Source organism: Diabrotica virgifera, chromosome 3, assembly GCF_917563875.1.
Source record: "Diabrotica virgifera virgifera chromosome 3, PGI_DIABVI_V3a".
NCBI classification, from domain to species: domain Eukaryota; kingdom Metazoa; phylum Arthropoda; class Insecta; order Coleoptera; family Chrysomelidae; genus Diabrotica; species Diabrotica virgifera.
The window spans coordinates 105,805,088-105,823,586 of record NC_065445.1 but is presented as its reverse complement, the minus strand read 5'-3'; the positions used below and the strand labels follow the sequence as shown (position 1 = coordinate 105,823,586).

The following is an 18,499-nucleotide window of genomic DNA, read 5'->3' as shown; positions in this document are numbered from 1 at the left end:
GAAGTATTTTTCAACTATTTCAAAAAGTACATACAAGAGGTAACAAAAGAAATTTGTTTGGAATTTGACATATTTTAAGGTTATCTATAATAATGAAGGTATAAGATTCCTGAAAAGTACAAGTTTCTATTATGGTGATTTTCATGTAAAGAACTAGATTTCAATTATAAGATATTAGATCACCCAACAGCCCAATTTAAACCATATTTCAAATACAGTAGAACCCGGGTTATCTTTGCTCCCTGGGACCGACTTGGCAGGAATAATCGGAACATTAATGTCTTTTATATGATATGGGCCATTCCACGAACATACGCCTGTTTTGGATTACTTCGACAACGAATATTTTACTGTACAACATAAGAAGTGCGAAAGTAAATGGCGCTAATGATTATTCCAATAAACAACAATGTAATTTGCAATTTACTTTCGTTCTTCTTATTTTGCACAGTAAAATATTCGTTGTCGAAGTAATCCAAAACAGGCGTATGTTCGTGGAATAGGGTATACTTACTCATAGTTCAAGCTTCTGATGTATTCCCCTATTATACTAACTCATAGTTCAAAATATTGACAAGGTTCTGGTTGCTCAAGTGTAGTAGAATATTGGCAGTTTCATCAGCCACCTGATCCTGATTAGCTACCCTTTTGACTGATACTGTCCCATCATTTTCTTAGTCTTGACTGTCATTTTGACAAGTCAGTTTGAAATGTTCTTTTATTTTCAAGTGTCAGTGAAAAATCTCTGTGCTTTCTTAGCACTCATTGGCCCAGAGATACATTCTCTGATCATTTCTGTAGGAAACATTTAATTGAAAAGTGTTTCATTGATTTATTGAAAAGTTGATCCTTTAAATGAATTTCTTGCAGATATGTTTTTAAAAGAGTCTGACTTAGGTATGAAATTTTTGTAAAATATTGTATTGTTTACTTGCTAACTTCATAGATTTGTGATAATGGAGCTACACTTTCGCTTTTCCACTTCTGTTTAAAATCTCTAATGTTTTGTTATACAGCATATAGCATTTACGTTGGGTGATTTACAGTAATTAAATTTCGATTCTACCTCAAAAATGCAATTTGTGTAATGGATGAATCTGATAATCCACACAAGGATAATTAGGGTTCTAGTGTACAGTAGAACTCCCACTATCCATGCTCATCGGGACCGGAGGTGGCACGGATAATTGAAAAGCACAGACAATCCAAACATGTATCTCTTATGTATAATATACAGGATGTTCCGAAAAGATTGGTCATAAATTATACCACAGATTCTGGGGCCAAAAATAGGTTGATTGAATGTCACCTCACCTTATCCATATACAATAGTGCACACAAAAAAAGTTACAGCCCTTTGAAGTTACAAAATAAAAATCGATTTTTTTCATATATCGAAAATTTTTAAATTTGTGCATTTTAAAAAAAAAATAAAGTTAAATTTGTGCACCCCATAAAAATTTTATGGGGGTTTTGCTCCCTTAAACCACCCAAACTTTTGTGTACGTTCCAATTAAATTATTATTGTGGCACCTTTAGTTAAACACAATGTTTTTAAAACTTTTTGGCCTCTTAGTACTTTTTCGATAAGCCAGCGTTTATCGAGATATTTTGAGTATTTGTCGAATCCACCACATTTTGTATATTATGGTTAAGTACGATTATAGAGACCTGTTTATAATCTGAAAATTTATTTATAATTTACATTTTTAGGTAAATTTTGAAAAAGAAGCAACATCTCGATAAAAGCTGACTTATCAAAAAAAGGCTAAGAGGCAAAAAAGTTTTAAAAATACTGTGTTTATCTAATGGTACCACAATAATAGTTTCATTGGAACGTACACAAACATTTGGGGGGTTTAAAGGAACAAAGCCCCATAAAATTTTTATGTAAATATATTAAAAAAGAAGCCGCATCTCGATAAAAACTCGATTATAGAAAAAATACTAAGAGGCAAAAAAGTTTTAAAAACTTTGTGTTTATGTAGACCAGTAAGGATCTGCGAAAAAACGTCTATTTTTGGATGTGAGAGGTGGCATTCGGATTTTTGCAGATAAAGTTAGTTGACACCTTCAGTAATAATAATTGACTTATGCTCCTTCTCCAATATGCCTGGAACATTAATAAAAAAATTAAAATATTTAAAAATTTCAAAAAACATCGATTTTTTTCTGCTTTCTTTGCTTATAACTTTAAAACGATTTGTTTTGGAACAAAGTCGTAGAGAAATAAAATAAAGATAATTGAATTTTGTATGATATACGACTGGTAAAAAATGTCTTAAGGTATTACCTTTTCTGCAATATAGCAATAAATACAAAATAAGGGGGCAAAATAAGTCTGTTGTTATTCAATATTTTTTAACCACTTTGGTGGCACTTAGAACCTTAGTAATTCGCTTAGGAAATTTTTTGTAACATACTTAAATCGTGTACCAAATTTTATTAAAATCGACCTAATAAATTTTGCATAATAAATTTACAATCTAAATGTTTTTAAAAAAGTTCAAATTTTTTAAAATCTCCGAACAAAAAGTAGACCTTTAAGAAGTTGGCAAATTTTTTTACAAATAAAGAGGTGCTCTACCTATCTAATACACTTTACAGAATTAAAATCGGATTATTTAAGGGGCCCCAGCAATGTTTTAAATTTATAAACAATTTTTTGGCTTATAAACAAATAGCTTTGTTTAATAATAAAAAAATTAATTTTTAGCAATGCAAATAATTAAAACCGGTATAATTTGACTTAAACTTTCAATTGCTGTCAGCAGAATTGCTATTTTATTTTTTAATCAAAGGTTATTCGCGTTCAAAAATTGCAATTTCTCGATTTTTTGAAAGTTCCACCGCGTTTATCTCGAAAACTATGCATCCTACGAAAAAACTTGTAAGAATATTTTTTGCTTAGAATTACCCAAGAAATACAAAAAAATGTTTTATTTTGCGAAAAATCGATTTTATGTAATTCGTCAAGTTCTTTGTTTATAACAATCTTATCGACATCCGGATCAACTGTTACCCAAAAAATTCGTGTTCTACGGGTCAAAATACATAAAAAACTTGGGTAAGTCCATCTAAATAAAGGAGCCCGTAGCACCCCCTCCTGGTCACAGCACTAATTTGTTTATAAGCCAAAAAATTGTTAATAACTTTAAAAAATTGCTGAGGCTGCTTAAATAATCCGATTTCAATTCTGTAAAGTGCATTAGATAGGTGGAGTACTTCTTTATATGTAAAAAAATTGACAAATCTTTGTATGTTCTAGTTTTTGTTGTGCAATATTTTAAAAAATTTTAATTTTTAAAAAAAAGTTTAGATTGCAAAATTATTATGCAAAATCTAGTAAGTCAATTTTAATGAAATTTGGTGTACGGTTTTGGCACATTACAAAAATTTTCTAAGCGAATTAGGAAGGTTCCAAGTGTAACCAAAATGATGGAAAATCATTGAATAAGGACAGGCTTGTTTTGCCCCCTTATTTTATATCTATTGCTATTTTGAAGCAAGGGTGATAAACCAGTTTTTAACGGACATTTTTAACCAATCGCATCTGATAGAAAATTTAATTATCTTTGTTTTATTTCTATAGAACTTTGTTCTAAAATGAATAGTTTTTAAGTTATAAACAAAAAAAGCATAAAAAATTCGAAATTTTTTGAAATTTTTAAATATTTTATTTTTTTTATTAATTTTCCGGGCATATTTGAGAAGGAGCATAAATCAATTATTATTAACGAAGTTATCACCTAACTTTATCCGCAAAAATCTGAATGCCACCTCTCACATCCACCTAAAAACAGATCCTTACTGGTCTATTAACTAATGGTACCACAATAATGAATTAATTGGAATGTACACAAAAGTTTGGGCGGGTTTAAGGGAACAAAACCCCCATAAAATTTTTATGGGGTGGACAAATTTCACTATAATTTTGTTTTAAGATGTTCCTGCCATAACAATGATACATATCTATTTTCAATAAAAAATCTCTAATAGTTTTCGATATATTGAAAAAAATCGATTTTTATTTTGTAACTTCAAAGGGCTGTAACTTTTTTTATGAGCATATTTGTACTAAGGTAAGTTAGGTTCAATCAAACTGTTTTTGACCCCAAAATGTGTGGTATAATTTATGACCAATCTTTTCGGGACACCCTGTATATGTATGTATACCATGGACATATAAACACACGTCCATGATGTATACACATACATATCTACCGTAAAAAGATAACAGAAAAAATAAATCTTTCATTATGAGTCTCTCTTCCGTCATATAGAGTTTCCTTTAAGTGATTTACGATTATGCTATTTTGATAAAACCTGAAAAATGCAATTTGAGTAATAGAACATCATAGCACAGATAATCCCCACCCGAATAATCGGGGTTCTACTGTAATTGCAAAAAAGTGAATATCATGTCACTGGTAAAATTTTGTGGATGACTACATACTATACCCTATTCCACGAACATACGCCTGTTTTGGATTACTTCGACAACGAATATTTTACTGTGCAAAATAAGAAGAACGAAAGTAAATTGCAAATTACATTGTTGTTTATTGGAATAATTATTAGCGCCATTTACTTTCGTACTTCTTATGTTGAACAGTAAAATATTCGTTGTCGAAGTAATCCAAAACAGGCGTATGTTCGTGGAATGGCCCATATACTGAATTCGCTTTGCCGAGATTCACTTTCACACATTCTGAATAGGAAACATACAGCACAAAAATTCCTATCTCACACTGTTAACTGCTCAAATCAACTTATTCTTTCACTAAAAAAAGAATAATTATTTGAAATAGTGGGAGTGTATACGAAACCCATAAAATTTTGTGGAATTTATTTCTACAAAATATTTTTATTTTGTACAATAAATAATTTTCTCATTTGTTATCAATACATTGTCATTATAGGGTGTAAATAAATAATTAGTAAATAAATAATTTAATATATATATATTTATATATATATATATATATATATATATATATATATATATATATATATATTGTTGTGATCTTGATTATTGATATGAGATAATATTTTTATATGTCATTTAATTTAATCAATGCTTTAATACTAATCTAATTAATTTACCAGATCACATATCAATGTGTTTTCAATCTCAGGGCTTTTTATAAAATTAAGTACTTACATACGTGGCTTCTAAGTATTTCTTAATGGTTCCTAATCGGGATAGGAAAGAAAAGAGTAAAATAATAACACATATGGGTTACAATTGTAATCAAAATATTGTTTATTTTATTTAAATGGCAATCACTGCTTAATATTTGCTATATCTTATTATTCTTAAACATAACATTTACACATGGGAATCTTATTTCCTTTTTGTTTCCAATTGAAAGTTTTTATTAACATTTAACTATTATGATTTATTAGCAACAATTCTATTTAAGTTTGATGAAGCTTTTCTGATATTATTGATTATGTTTCTTCAATTTTAAATGTGGTATTTAATACGAAAAACCCATACATTCATGTCCAAACAAATGAGACTGACCTTTTTCTGGTGCACTGAGAATGTCTTCACACAAAACCCGTTTCCTGCTATCCTTGGCTGCAATCAAAACCTCGTCCTGGCTTCCAGTAATGTTCTCCTCTGAAACTAGCTCGTATAGCTCTCGTTTCCTGCTTCTGTCGTGATGCTGTGTTCTACCTTTTTCGAAACTGCAATCAGCTACCGGGAACTCTTGGCTCAAGGAGGTTCTTTTACTCTCAACCTGGCCTACCTCTCGTTCTACGATAGATAATCCACACTCACGGAACTACACCGGCTTTCTCACTCTCCGTACACTACCGTCTACTACTCGACTTCACTTCTCGACAGCTCAAAACATTCTGATCTCTCTTTCTCATTCATTCCCCTACTTTCTAAATATCCCTTCCAGATTCACAAATCAAACTTCCACCACCAACTCTCATTCGCAGTATTCCTCAAAAACCAATTTTTAAACTTTCTAAATATGCTTAATGGATTTCAAAGAAAATAGTTAATTCCCATTCTAAAATTACTTTCTACTATATAAAAATTTTAATGACCTATTCTCTATTTCCACTTAGTCTTATTTAGCATCGGCTAATGACCGATCCTTCCGCGAACAACGATAATAGCCTATTATCGATTTCACTTGAGTCTTATTTAATCACTTCTTAAAATTAAATATAACAATTTGTTGTATACAGGTTGTTCTAAATTTATATGCCCGTGGTTGAGAAAATTGAAAATATTTTATATTAAATTGAATTCTGTTTATAATTATCAAAATTTAATTTTCATATCAAATAGAAATATAACAAATCCCCGCCTTGTATTCGATAAAATTTATCTGCATTTTTAAATAAATTTTCTCGAGGCAAAACCAACTCCCTGTATATTTCCTTACTTTAATCTACGTCTTATATCCTAACTTACTATCTACTTCATGTAATTCTGTCTTTTATTCGTGATATTTGTATACATCGTGAATATTATAAATTCCTCGGATCTTTTCCGAGTTCCTGTGCCTCAACTCATAACTATTTATCCCATTTTCATTATTCACGATGTACGGGCCTTCGAAAACAGGCATCAACTTTGCGCAAATGCCCCCAGGAAGATTTGATACTCGTAATGCCCTCACGAGTACTTTTTCACCCTTTTGGAAAGTCACTGGTCTTCTTTTTCTATTTTGTTCCTGTCTTTGGATATATTTTTCGTTGCTTCGCCGTAATCTTCTCTGTACGGTTTCAATCACCTGTTGATATTCTTTTGGCTCTTGGTCTTCCCATGGCCTTATCGGCAATACACCCTTCATGATGTATTCTGGGGTCTCTTTTGTTACTGTGCTCGGAATTGTATTTAGATACCTTTCTATTTCCGCCATTTTCCTGTCCCAGTGGCGATGTTGACCATCTGTTGCAATGCGAAGAAATTTCGTCACTTCCTGTATGAATCGTTCCGAAGGATTACTCTGTGGATGCCTGATGCTGACAAAATTTGTCTCTATTCCTCGTTCTCGAAGTTGTCCCTTGAAACGATCATTTCGGAAATACGTTGCATTGTCCAGTAGAATCTTTTTTGGTGTTCCTACTATGGCTATAAAATTGTCGATTTTTCTTAATATCTCCTCCCCCTTTGTGGTGCGGCAACTATATAATTTTACGTATTTTGAAAACACATCCACCATTACCAGAATATGTTTGTTCCTTTTAGTGGTCATAATTAGATCGCTTAACATATCTATTGCTACAATGTCTAGTTTGTTTCGGGCTTCAATATTTTTGGCAACATTTTCGTTTTTGAAATTCCGACTCTTATATTTTTGACATACATCGCACTTCTGGGTAATTTCCTTTGCAATGCGGTAATCCTGTCGGCAGATGTAATTTTCCCTAAAAACGAGCCAAACTTTTCTGCTACCGATATGCCCATTGTCCTCATGTAATTTCTTTATTATCTTTTCGGCCAATGTCTGTGTCACTAAATATAGTTCCTTTCCGTCTATTCTCTTAAAATATAGGTCATTTTCTACTTCCGCTCTTCTTTTCTCTCTTTCCTCTAGGTCTTCTTGGTTTGTCCTTATCTCATTTAACGAATATATCCCTTCTTCTTGTATTAATCTATTTAGTCCCACCTGTAGAGTAATTGTTTCCTTTTTTCCCGTGTCCTCATCCCGTGTTAGAGCGTCGGCTATTATGTTGTCTTTTCCTTTTATATATCGGAACTCAAAATCATACTCCTGTAATAATAGAATGCCTCTATGTATTCTATTATTTACTAATCTATTCTTCATGATATGTACTAAAGCTGCATGGTCTGTTTCGATTGTGAATTTTGCTCCCAATAAGTAAAACCTCAATTTGTTTACGCAATATAGTACACTGGCAAACTCCAATTCTGTAACACTATATTTTCTCTCATGTGTTTTAGTCACTCGCGATATAAAACATATCGGCACTTCTTGGTCGTTTTGTATTTGAGACAGAACTCCTGCAAATTTTTGTATGGACGCATCAGTTCGGAGTATAAAAGGTAAATTGTAAATGGGGTGGTATATTTTCGTTCCTTTTGCGAATTCTCGTTTTAATGTTTCGAAAGCTTCCTCCTGTTCTTCTTTCCAATTCCATTTTATTCCTTTTTTAAGCAACTTTATCAGAGGGATTTCCTTTTGGCTCAAATCGGGAATCAGTTTTTTAAAATAATTAATCGTGCCAAGAAAACCTCTCAATGTTTTCAAATTCCTTGGTCTTGGGTATTCATCTATGAGCTTGACTCTGTCTTCGGATAATCTTACTGTTTTGGTGTCCAATTGAAAACCCAAATAAATGACTTCTTTTTGAAAAAATTGACATTTTTCAATGTTTAATTTCAATCCCGCTGTGTCCAATTCTTCCAGAATTATTTCTATGTGTTTCAGATGACTCTGAGTATCTTGTGAAAAAATTAATAAATCATCGATATAATGAACTATGAAATCTTCGTGGCGATTCAAAATGGTATGTAGAGCTCGGACGAGTGCAGCACAAGCACTCTGCAATCCAAACGGCACTACCTTAAACCGGTAGACAATACCATCAATAGAAAAAGCGGTGTAGTTTCTACACTTTTCAGCTAACGGTATCAACCAAAAACTGTGTTTTAAGTCAATTTTCGAAAATATGTGTGACCCGGTGATTCTTCCAAAAATGGCCTCGATGTTTAGAGGTGATTCATATTGTGATACAGTGTGCTGGTTGATATTCCTGGCATCTAAACATAATCTCAATTCTCCACTGCTTTTCTTTACTATCACAATCGGGTTAACATACGGTGAATCACATCTTTCGATGATTTGATCTTCCAACATTTTATTTATTTCTTCTTTCACCTCTTGTCGATACTTGTATGGAATCGGGTATGTCTTTGATTGAAAATTTCCCAAGTTTTTCACCTCAAATGAATGTTCGTACTTTTTAGCCACTCTGTTTTCCTCATTGATCAAATTTTCGTAGTTTCTTAACATCAACCGCAATTCTTTTTCTTTCCCTTCTCCACATATCAATTTTCTGTCTTTTTTCTCAGATTCTTCACACATGTTTACCGTGCATTCTGCATCCTCGTTTGCATATACCTCCTCTTCAAATACCACTGTTTCAATCATATTCTTTTCACTTTCATTTTTTTGCTTTATTTCTTCTTCTCCTGAGCCCGTCTCTTCTTTTGAGGAATCCCAGGTTTCCTTTGTTTCTGATACTCTCAAATTTTCTTCTTCTGGGCTCAACTCTTCTTTTGAGGAGCCACAGGTTTCATTTTCTTTTATCTTTTTCTGACCTTTTCTCCTTTTTCTTCTTTGTCCTTGCTTCGCTGCCAAATTCATTTCCACTGTTTGTTCTTTACCTGATTCGTCCGTATTTTGTTTCTCATGTTCCTTGTCCTGTTCTTTTTCTTTTTCTTCTGTTAGTTTCATAGTATTATTTTTAAAATCTATCACTACATGTTTTTCTGCCAATTCGTCCACTCCTACTATCATGTCATGTGACATGTTCGGCATTATTACACATTGTAGTGCATACATATTCTTGCCCAGTCGTACCATTACTCGTATGCCTTCATTTATAGTTGCCAATGTCCGTTTGTTTGCGCCCACTAAATTTACCCTAGGTATTTTATAAATTAAATTTGTTAAGTTAACTTCTTCTATTAGTTTTCTGTTGACCAATGTTATTTCAGATCCAGTGTCTATCATAATTTTAATTGGTTTCTCGTTGATAAATCCATCCACAAATTTTAAATTAACTCCATTTTTCTTTTCGTTGTTTCCTGCCAATTTAATAAACTCCTTGGGGTGACAAAAGATTCCTGTTTGATTTTTGGTTTTTAGTGAGCGCCGTCGTGAAAAGACGCCGGTTGCTCATCGTTGTTTATATTTTCGTCATAATGTCTCTCTCCGTCATATTCATCTGTCTGGGTATTATTTACTTCTCTTCTATTTTCTCTTGGTCTGTCGGATCTGTTTCGGTTTTCTCGATATCCCTGTTCATTTTGTCTACCATTATTTCTGTTTTCTTGATTTGAGCGTGTGGTGTTTCTATTCTGGTATTCTCGATTTCTGTCCTCATTCCATTGCCTATTTCTTTGTTCATAATTTCCTCTTCCGTTGTCTCTATTTTCGTTTTCCCTTCTGGGATTAAAATCTCGTCTTGTATAGTCCCTCCTATTTTGATTTCTATCTCGGTAATCTTGTGTTTCTCGGGGCCTGTAATCTTCTCGCGACCTTCTTGATTTTCTTTCTCTTAGACGTGATTCTCTTATTTGTAGGAATTGGCATAAACTATCTATGTCTTTGTAATTTTGCAATGTGAAATGGTCTTCCAGCGTTTCCTCGAAATGTCTTGCAATCAGTTCGACTAATTGTTCCGATGAGTAATTATATTGTAAATGTTTTGCATTATTGTAAATTTGCAAAGCATATGTCCTTTCTGATACACCCATCCTATCATTGTATTTCCCATTTTGCAATTCCTTGTTAATTTCCAATTGTTGGACTTTTCCCCAGAAATAATTCAAAAATTTTTGTTCAAATTGTTGCCAATTGCCGAATTCTTCTTCTTTGCTATCGAACCATAGGCTTGCTTCATATTTGAGATGGTTTCTGATAGTTTCTTTTGCTGTTTCGAAATTTCCGATGTGCTGTATTTTCTTTTTCAGGCTATTTATGAACGGCACTGGGTGTAATCTTCTTACATCCCCGCCAAACCTTATCTTCACGTCATCTGTGCTATGTATAACCATTTCTCTTCTTTCTCCGACATTCTGTTGCGTCCTGTTTTCGGTGACTTGTTTTTCTATTTCTGTGATTCTTTTTTCCACTTCTTCTCTGTCTACTTGAATAGCATTTTCTAACTTATTTTCCAAATTTTCTAGTTCCTTTTTCTGGCCATTCGTTAACTCCTCCATTTTGTTTTGAATTATCATTTCTTGTTCTTTCATGTGGTCCTTCATTCTAATTTCTTGTTCTTGCATGTGATCTTTAATTTTCATTTCTTGCTGTTCTATCTCGTTTTTCATTGTTGTCAAACATCCTTTTATTTCCTTTTCATACTTTTCTATGCGTTCCTCTATTTTCTTATTGTTCTCTTCTATTGCTTGTTTTGTTTCCTTTTGATTGTCATCCATTTTTTGCTGTGTTTCATCCATTTTCTTTGATGTTTCTTCCTGATTTTTATCCATTTTTTGTTGTGTTTCATCCATTTTCTGTTCCATTCTTTGTGACTGGAGTTGCATCATTTGTAATATTTTATCTATTCCTGATAATTCTTGCTGTTCTGATGCCATGATTGTCTTGTCTAAAATATCTTCTTGGCCTGAATTATTCTCTTGATTTGAATGTTCTTTTTGTTTTTTGTTGTCTTTGCTTTGGCTTCTTGTCACAGACATTTGTTTTCAAGAAGTACTGTCCCCGCCAAATATGAAATTTTACTAGTATGTTACCAAGACGACTTTTTCTCACCCAAATATTATAAATTGTCAATAAATATATCAAATGTAAATATCGTAAAAATAAAATATTAAATCAGTTATGTAAAATTTGTACCTAAAGAGATCTAAAATTTTATGTTATCAAATGTAAGTATCTCACTTTTTACCACAGGCATATAAATTTTCAAATACCGGCTTTACTCTTTCTATCCTTCAAATTTGCCACTAGAAATACTTTACAATGCCCTCCACGTTGGACGACAGTTGTTGTGATCTTGATTATTGATATGAGATAATATTTTTATATGTCATTTAATTTAATCAATGCTTTAATACTAATCTAATTAATTTACCAGATCACATATCAATGTGTTTTCAATCTCAGGGCTTTTTATAAAATTAAGTACTTACATACGTGGCTTCTAAGTATTTCTTAATGGTTCCTAATCGGGATAGGAAAGAAAAGAGTAAAATAATAACACATATGGGTTACAATTGTAATCAAAATATTGTTTATTTTATTTAAATGGCAATCACTGCTTAATATTTGCTATATCTTATTATTCTTAAACATAACATTTACACATGGGAATCTTATTTCCTTTTTGTTTCCAATTGAAAGTTTTTATTAACATTTAACTATTATGATTTATTAGCAACAATTCTATTTAAGTTTGATGAAGCTTTTCTGATATTATTGATTATGTTTCTTCAATTTTAAATGTGGTATTTAATACGAAAAACCCATACATTCATGTCCAAACAAATGAGACTGACCTTTTTCTGGTGCACTGAGAATGTCTTCACACAAAACCCGTTTCCTGCTATCCTTGGCTGCAATCAAAACCTCGTCCTGGCTTCCAGTAATGTTCTCCTCTGAAACTAGCTCGTATAGCTCTCGTTTCCTGCTTCTGTCGTGATGCTGTGTTCTACCTTTTTCGAAACTGCAATCAGCTACCGGGAACTCTTGGCTCAAGGAGGTTCTTTTACTCTCAACCTGGCCTACCTCTCGTTCTACGATAGATAATCCACACTCACGGAACTACACCGGCTTTCTCACTCTCCGTACACTACCGTCTACTACTCGACTTCACTTCTCGACAGCTCAAAACATTCTGATCTCTCTTTCTCATTCATTCCCCTACTTTCTAAATATCCCTTCCAGATTCACAAATCAAACTTCCACCACCAACTCTCATTCGCAGTATTCCTCAAAAACCAATTTTTAAACTTTCTAAATATGCTTAATGGATTTCAAAGAAAATAGTTAATTCCCATTCTAAAATTACTTTCTACTATATAAAAATTTTAATGACCTATTCTCTATTTCCACTTAGTCTTATTTAGCATCGGCTAATGACCGATCCTTCCGCGAACAACGATAATAGCCTATTATCGATTTCACTTGAGTCTTATTTAATCACTTCTTAAAATTAAATATAACAATTTGTTGTATACAGGTTGTTCTAAATTTATATGCCCGTGGTTGAGAAAATTGAAAATATTTTATATTAAATTGAATTCTGTTTATAATTATCAAAATTTAATTTTCATATCAAATAGAAATATAACAATATATATATATATATATATATATATATATATATATATATATATATATATATATATGTTACACTTGAAGTTTCCGCGGGAGCTATATGTGCTTTCTGTTGTTTTCCGGGTTTGACTCCGCGTTGAATAATTTTGGTTTTGATAAAAACCATTATTTTGACGACGTTTCGGCAAGATCTCACTTGCCATTGTCAAGTCAGGTAGTTCCGCTTCTCGCTGCTGCTTGAAGTAAACTGAAACTTTAAGTAAACTTTAAGCTTGAAGTAAACTGAAAGTTTCAGTTTACTTCAAGCAGCAGCGAGAAGCGGAACTACCTGACTTGACAATGGCAAGTGAGATCTTGCCGAAACGTCGTCAAAATAATGGTTTTTATCAAAACCAAAATTATTCAACGCGGAGTCAAACCCGGAAAACAACAGAAAGCATATATATATATATATATATATATATATATATATATATATATATATATATATATATATATATATATATATATATATATATATATATATATATATATATTAATGTGATATTCAAAGATCGGTGTGCTCAAAGCAATTGATTAACTAATTAATTAAATTTAATTTTAATGATGCACTTATGATTTAATCACACTATTTAATGCTCTAATCTCAGGGTTTTATATTCTCGTGCTTCAATATCTCCTTTGCTTTACATATGATAAATAAGGTCAAAGATTAACGGAATAAAACACATATATGGTACAAAAGCATCTATTGAAATAAATTCACCCTCAAAATATCCTCTAAAAATAATATCTCCTATTCTGATTATTGAAATAACCCTACCACTATCTAAAGTACTTATTGAAATTTGCGTTATGAATAATTCTACAAAAAAAATAAAACTGTCTCTCGGGTGATGAGTTGTCCAAATTCTTGTCTCTGGTCGCCTACAATTTACTCTTAGCAGCCCCCTATGTAGTCAGCAATCTCGCAACAAATTATTGCAAGCCTATTGTCATTAATGACCCCCTACAGATGCACGTATCTTTCAAAAAACAATGCTAGCCTTTTCTCCTCTCGATAAACTGAATCTATTTCTCGTTCCGGCATGCAACGGTGACTCTTGGAATATAAGTAGAACAATATAACTTACAATGCTTTACGTGATGAGCTTCCGTCAGGACACTTATTTCAACAAACTCACAACTATTCACTTATCTGCCTTACTACTTCAGGAGACTCTTAGAGATCACCACTAGTCGACTTAACGATCATTTAACAACTGACCCTTCTTCCACCCTCTAACATTTCGCTAAACTCCCATTCTTCATACCTAGCCCCTCCTTTTTCCTTCTTCACCAATCCGAGTTCCTCAATTTTATCCCCATCTACCTTTCAGATAACAAACACCAATTTTCCCTACCATTAGAAATTTCCTAAAACTCATTACATGCCAATCGGTTTTTTTTTTCCTTTCTTAATATCTAAACAAAGATTACATTCATTTAAATTTCTAAATACAATTGTTCCCTCGCCGCAAAAGTCCATTTGGGAAACCCGGTCTCATTGTCCAAACACATAACCACTTTCTTATCATACTAACTGTACAAAGAAAATACTTAATCCCTATTTAAATTTTGTTTACCTACGGCCATCCAAAGATAATTGACTTTCATTTCTTCGAAATGAATTTTGGTATATTTTTATTATATGTTTTAACTTTTCTAAAATATTAAGATCGAAACCATATTAATTCAAATTTTACATATCTTAACAACTCCCCGCCATTTGATTTGCCGAAAAAATTCTGTTATTTATTTAAATGACACAAGTTTTTTTTAGGATCAAATTATTCCATTATGTTACCAAACTCTACTCATGATACTTATAAATGTCGTGAATGTTAAAAATACCCCGTATCTTGCCTGTCTCTATATGCGCTAATTCATAACTATTTACCCCATTTTCCGTATTGACCCTATATGGACCTTCAAATACCGGCATCAATTTAGCACAAATACCATTTTGTAAATTGGACACCCTCAGTGCCCTCACTAAAACTTTATCCCCTTTCTGGAATGTAACCGGCCTTCTTCTTCGGGTCCTCTCTTGCCTTTGGAGATATTTCTCTCCACTTCGTCTCAATCTTCGTTGAACCACCTCGATCACTTCTTCGTATTGTCTGGGGGCGGTGTCTTCCCACGGTCTCGTAGGCATTGTTCCTTTCATTACATATAAAGGCGTCTCCTTGGTAACCGTATTTGGTGCACAGTTCAAATACGTCTCTATTTCAAACACTTTTCTGTCCCAATGTCGATGATGTTCTTCCGCAGCAATTCTTAGAAATTTTGTGACTTCTTGTATAAAACGCTCTGATGGGTTGCTCTGTGGATGTCGGATGCTTACAAATTTTGTATTTATGCCTCTCTCTCTTAATTCCCCTTTAAAACGGTCATTCCTAAAGTATGTCGCATTGTCCAACAAAATATTGTCTGGTCTTCCCACTGTTTCGATAAAATCGTCTATCTTCCGAAGTATTTCAGCTCCTTTCGTGGTTCTACATGGGTACAGTTTTAAATACTTTGAGAAAACATCCACCATAACTAATATGTGTTTATTCCTCTGTGTTGTCGTTATTAAATCGCTCAACATATCAATGGCGACAATATCCAGTTTCTTCCGAGCTATGACGTTTTTTGTGATGTTTTCGTTTTTGAAATTCTTACTTTTACACTTTTGGCATGTCTCGCAATTTCGAGTCATCTCTTTGGCTATTGTATAGTCCTGTCGACAAATGTAGTTCTCCCTGAACATAAGCCACACCTTCCTGCTTCCAATGTGTCCGTTGTCACAGTGTAATTTTGCTAAAACTTCTTTTGCCATCTGTTCCGTGATTACATATAGTTCTTTACCATCGACCCTCTTAAAATATAAGTTATCTTCTTGTTCGGCCCTTTGCTTTTCTCTTTCATCCAGTTGTTCCTGATTTTCCCTGATCTGAGCCAAAGAAAATAAGCCTGCTTCTTCTCTCATTATGTTCATGCCAACGTGGAGAGTTTTGTGGTCCTCTTTGCGGAATTGTTCATCTCTCGTCAACGCATCAGCCAAGATATTGTCAGTTCCTTTGATATATTTAAATTCAAAATCATACTCTTGAAGTAAAAGAATGCCCCTATGAATTCTATTATTTACCAGCCTATTTTTCATTATATGTACCAAAGCTGCATGGTCTGTTTCAACGGTGAATTTTGCCCCTAGTAGGTAAAACCGTAATTTATTTACACAAAATAACACACTGGCGAACTCTAATTCAGTGACGCTGTACTTTCTCTCATATGTTTTGGTTACACGGGAGACAAAACAGATTGGCACCTCTACATCGTCTTGGATCTGTGATAACACCCCTGCGAATTTTGTTATGGAAGCATCGGTCCGGAGAATGAAAGGTTGATCATATCTTGGGTGGTGTACTCTTACAGCTGTGGAGAAAGCTCCTTTTAAGTTTTTGAAAGCCATTTCTTGTTCCTTTCCCCATTTCCACCTAACATTTTTCTTAAGTAATGCTATCAACGGTATTTCTTTTGTGCTGATGTCTGGTATTAGTTTTTTGAAATAGTTTACCATTCCCAAAAATCCCCGCAATGTTTTTAAATTGGTTGGCCTAGCGTAGTTATTTATAATTTCGATTCTATCTTCTGCAAGACTAATCCCTTTTGTGTCTAATTTGAATCCTAAATACAGTATTTCCTTTTGGAAAAACTGACACTTTTGAATATTTAATTTCAATCCCGCTTGATCCAGTTCTTCTAGCACAGCGTGAATATGTCGTAGATGGCTTGTTATATCTGGTGAGAAAATTAATAAATCATCTATGTAATGTACAACAAATTCTTCATGCCTATTTAAGATTGTGTTCAATGCGCGAACCAAAGCAGCGCATGCACTCTGTAGGCCAAATGGTACCACCCTAAATCGGTATACCACTCCGTCGATCGAAAAAGCGGTATAATTTCGACATTTCTCTGCCAAAGGTATTAACCAAAAACTATGTTTCAAATCGATTTTGGAAAAAATGTGTGACCCTGTGATTCGTCCAAATATGGCTTCGATGTTCAAAGGCGCTTCGTATTGCGCGATTGTGTGTGAATTAATGTTTCTTGCATCTAAACATAATCGCAAATCACCACTCGATTTTTTAACGCATACTATCGGGTTGATATATGGAGAGTCACATCTTTCTATCACCTTGTCTTTGATCATTTTTTCAATTTCCTGTCCGACGCTTTGCCTGTATTTATACGGGATTGGATATGTCTTGGATTTAAAATTTTCTAAGTTTTTAACTTTAAAAGAATGTTCATAATTTTTAGCCACTCGGCTTTCTTCATTAATCAAATCTCCATAACTTTCTAGAATCTTCTCTACTTCCTTTTCCATATTTTCTCCACATTTTAATTTTCTTTCATCCTCATTTTGTTCGCATGTGTTCACTGTCCATAATATTTCTTCATAAAATTCTGGATTCTCGTCCATTATTGCCATTTCTTCTCTGTCCTCATCCTTTATTTCTTCTTCTGTTTTTTTTTATCTTCAATTTCCATTTGGTATCCCGAGCACCATGTTTCTACTGCTTTCATTTCTCTTATGAGAACTTCCTTTTCTTCCTGCTTCCTTTCTGTTTTATCGTCGATTGCCGACAATTCTTCCGTATCTTCGATTTCCTGTCTTTCTCTTGTATCCACCGTGTTTTCCTTCTTTCTTTTTGAACTCTTCTTCTTTTTCTTCCTTCTTTTTTTTTTTTTTGTTGATTTTTTTCTTGTACTTTCGGTTTTTCCTCTACAGTCATATTGATTTCTTTATGTTTTTCCTGTTCATTTATCTTTTCAACAATTATTTTCCTCTCTATTTCCGTTTCTTCTTCTATGTTGTCTGGTTCTGCTCTGATTTCCAGTTTATTCTCCGAAAAATTTATGGTGATATGTTTTTCACTCAATTCATCAATTCCCGCTATCATATCATGGTTTAAATCTTCGATCACCACACATTGCATAATATAGTATTTGTCTCCCACTCTGATCCGCACTCCCAAACCTTCATTTACTGTCGTCAATTTTTTGTTGTTTGCACCCACTAAAGCAACCCTAGGAATTTTATACACAAATCTGTCCAAATTTAATTCTTTTACTAGTTTCTTATTGATTAACGATATCTCCGATCCAGAATCAATCAAAATTTTAATCGCTTTATGTTTTATAAATGCATCTAAGAATATTAAATTGGAATTAGAACTTTGTCTTTCATTTCCCGCCAACTGTATAAACTCTCTCGGATGACAAAATATACCGGAGAGTTGTTTATGTTTGTTCAGTGGATGCTTTATTGAAAATCCTGTCTGGATTCATTGCATATATCTTCTTCCTCGTTTTCTATTGTTACATGATTCATCTCCCTTCTATTTTGTCGTTGGAAATTCTGATTGTTTCTACCGTCCCTT

General features: G+C 33.1%; 1 protein-coding gene across 3 annotated transcripts in view; it reads left to right on the top strand.

The window, feature by feature from the left end:
- Nucleotides 1–18,499, top strand: part of LOC126882000 (uncharacterized) — a 76,388-nt gene that overhangs the window by 448 nt on the left and 57,441 nt on the right. Inside the window, exon 1 of one of the 3 annotated variants that reach the window (XM_050646766.1) lies at nt 757–897. The exons of the other annotated variants lie outside the window; for them this stretch is intronic. Within the exon in view, the coding sequence (XP_050502723.1) occupies nt 873–897 (25 nt within the window). The 5' untranslated portion in view covers nt 757–872. Of the gene's footprint in view, nt 1–756; nt 898–18,499 lie in introns of those variants that run through there. 3 annotated transcript variants of the gene reach the window in all.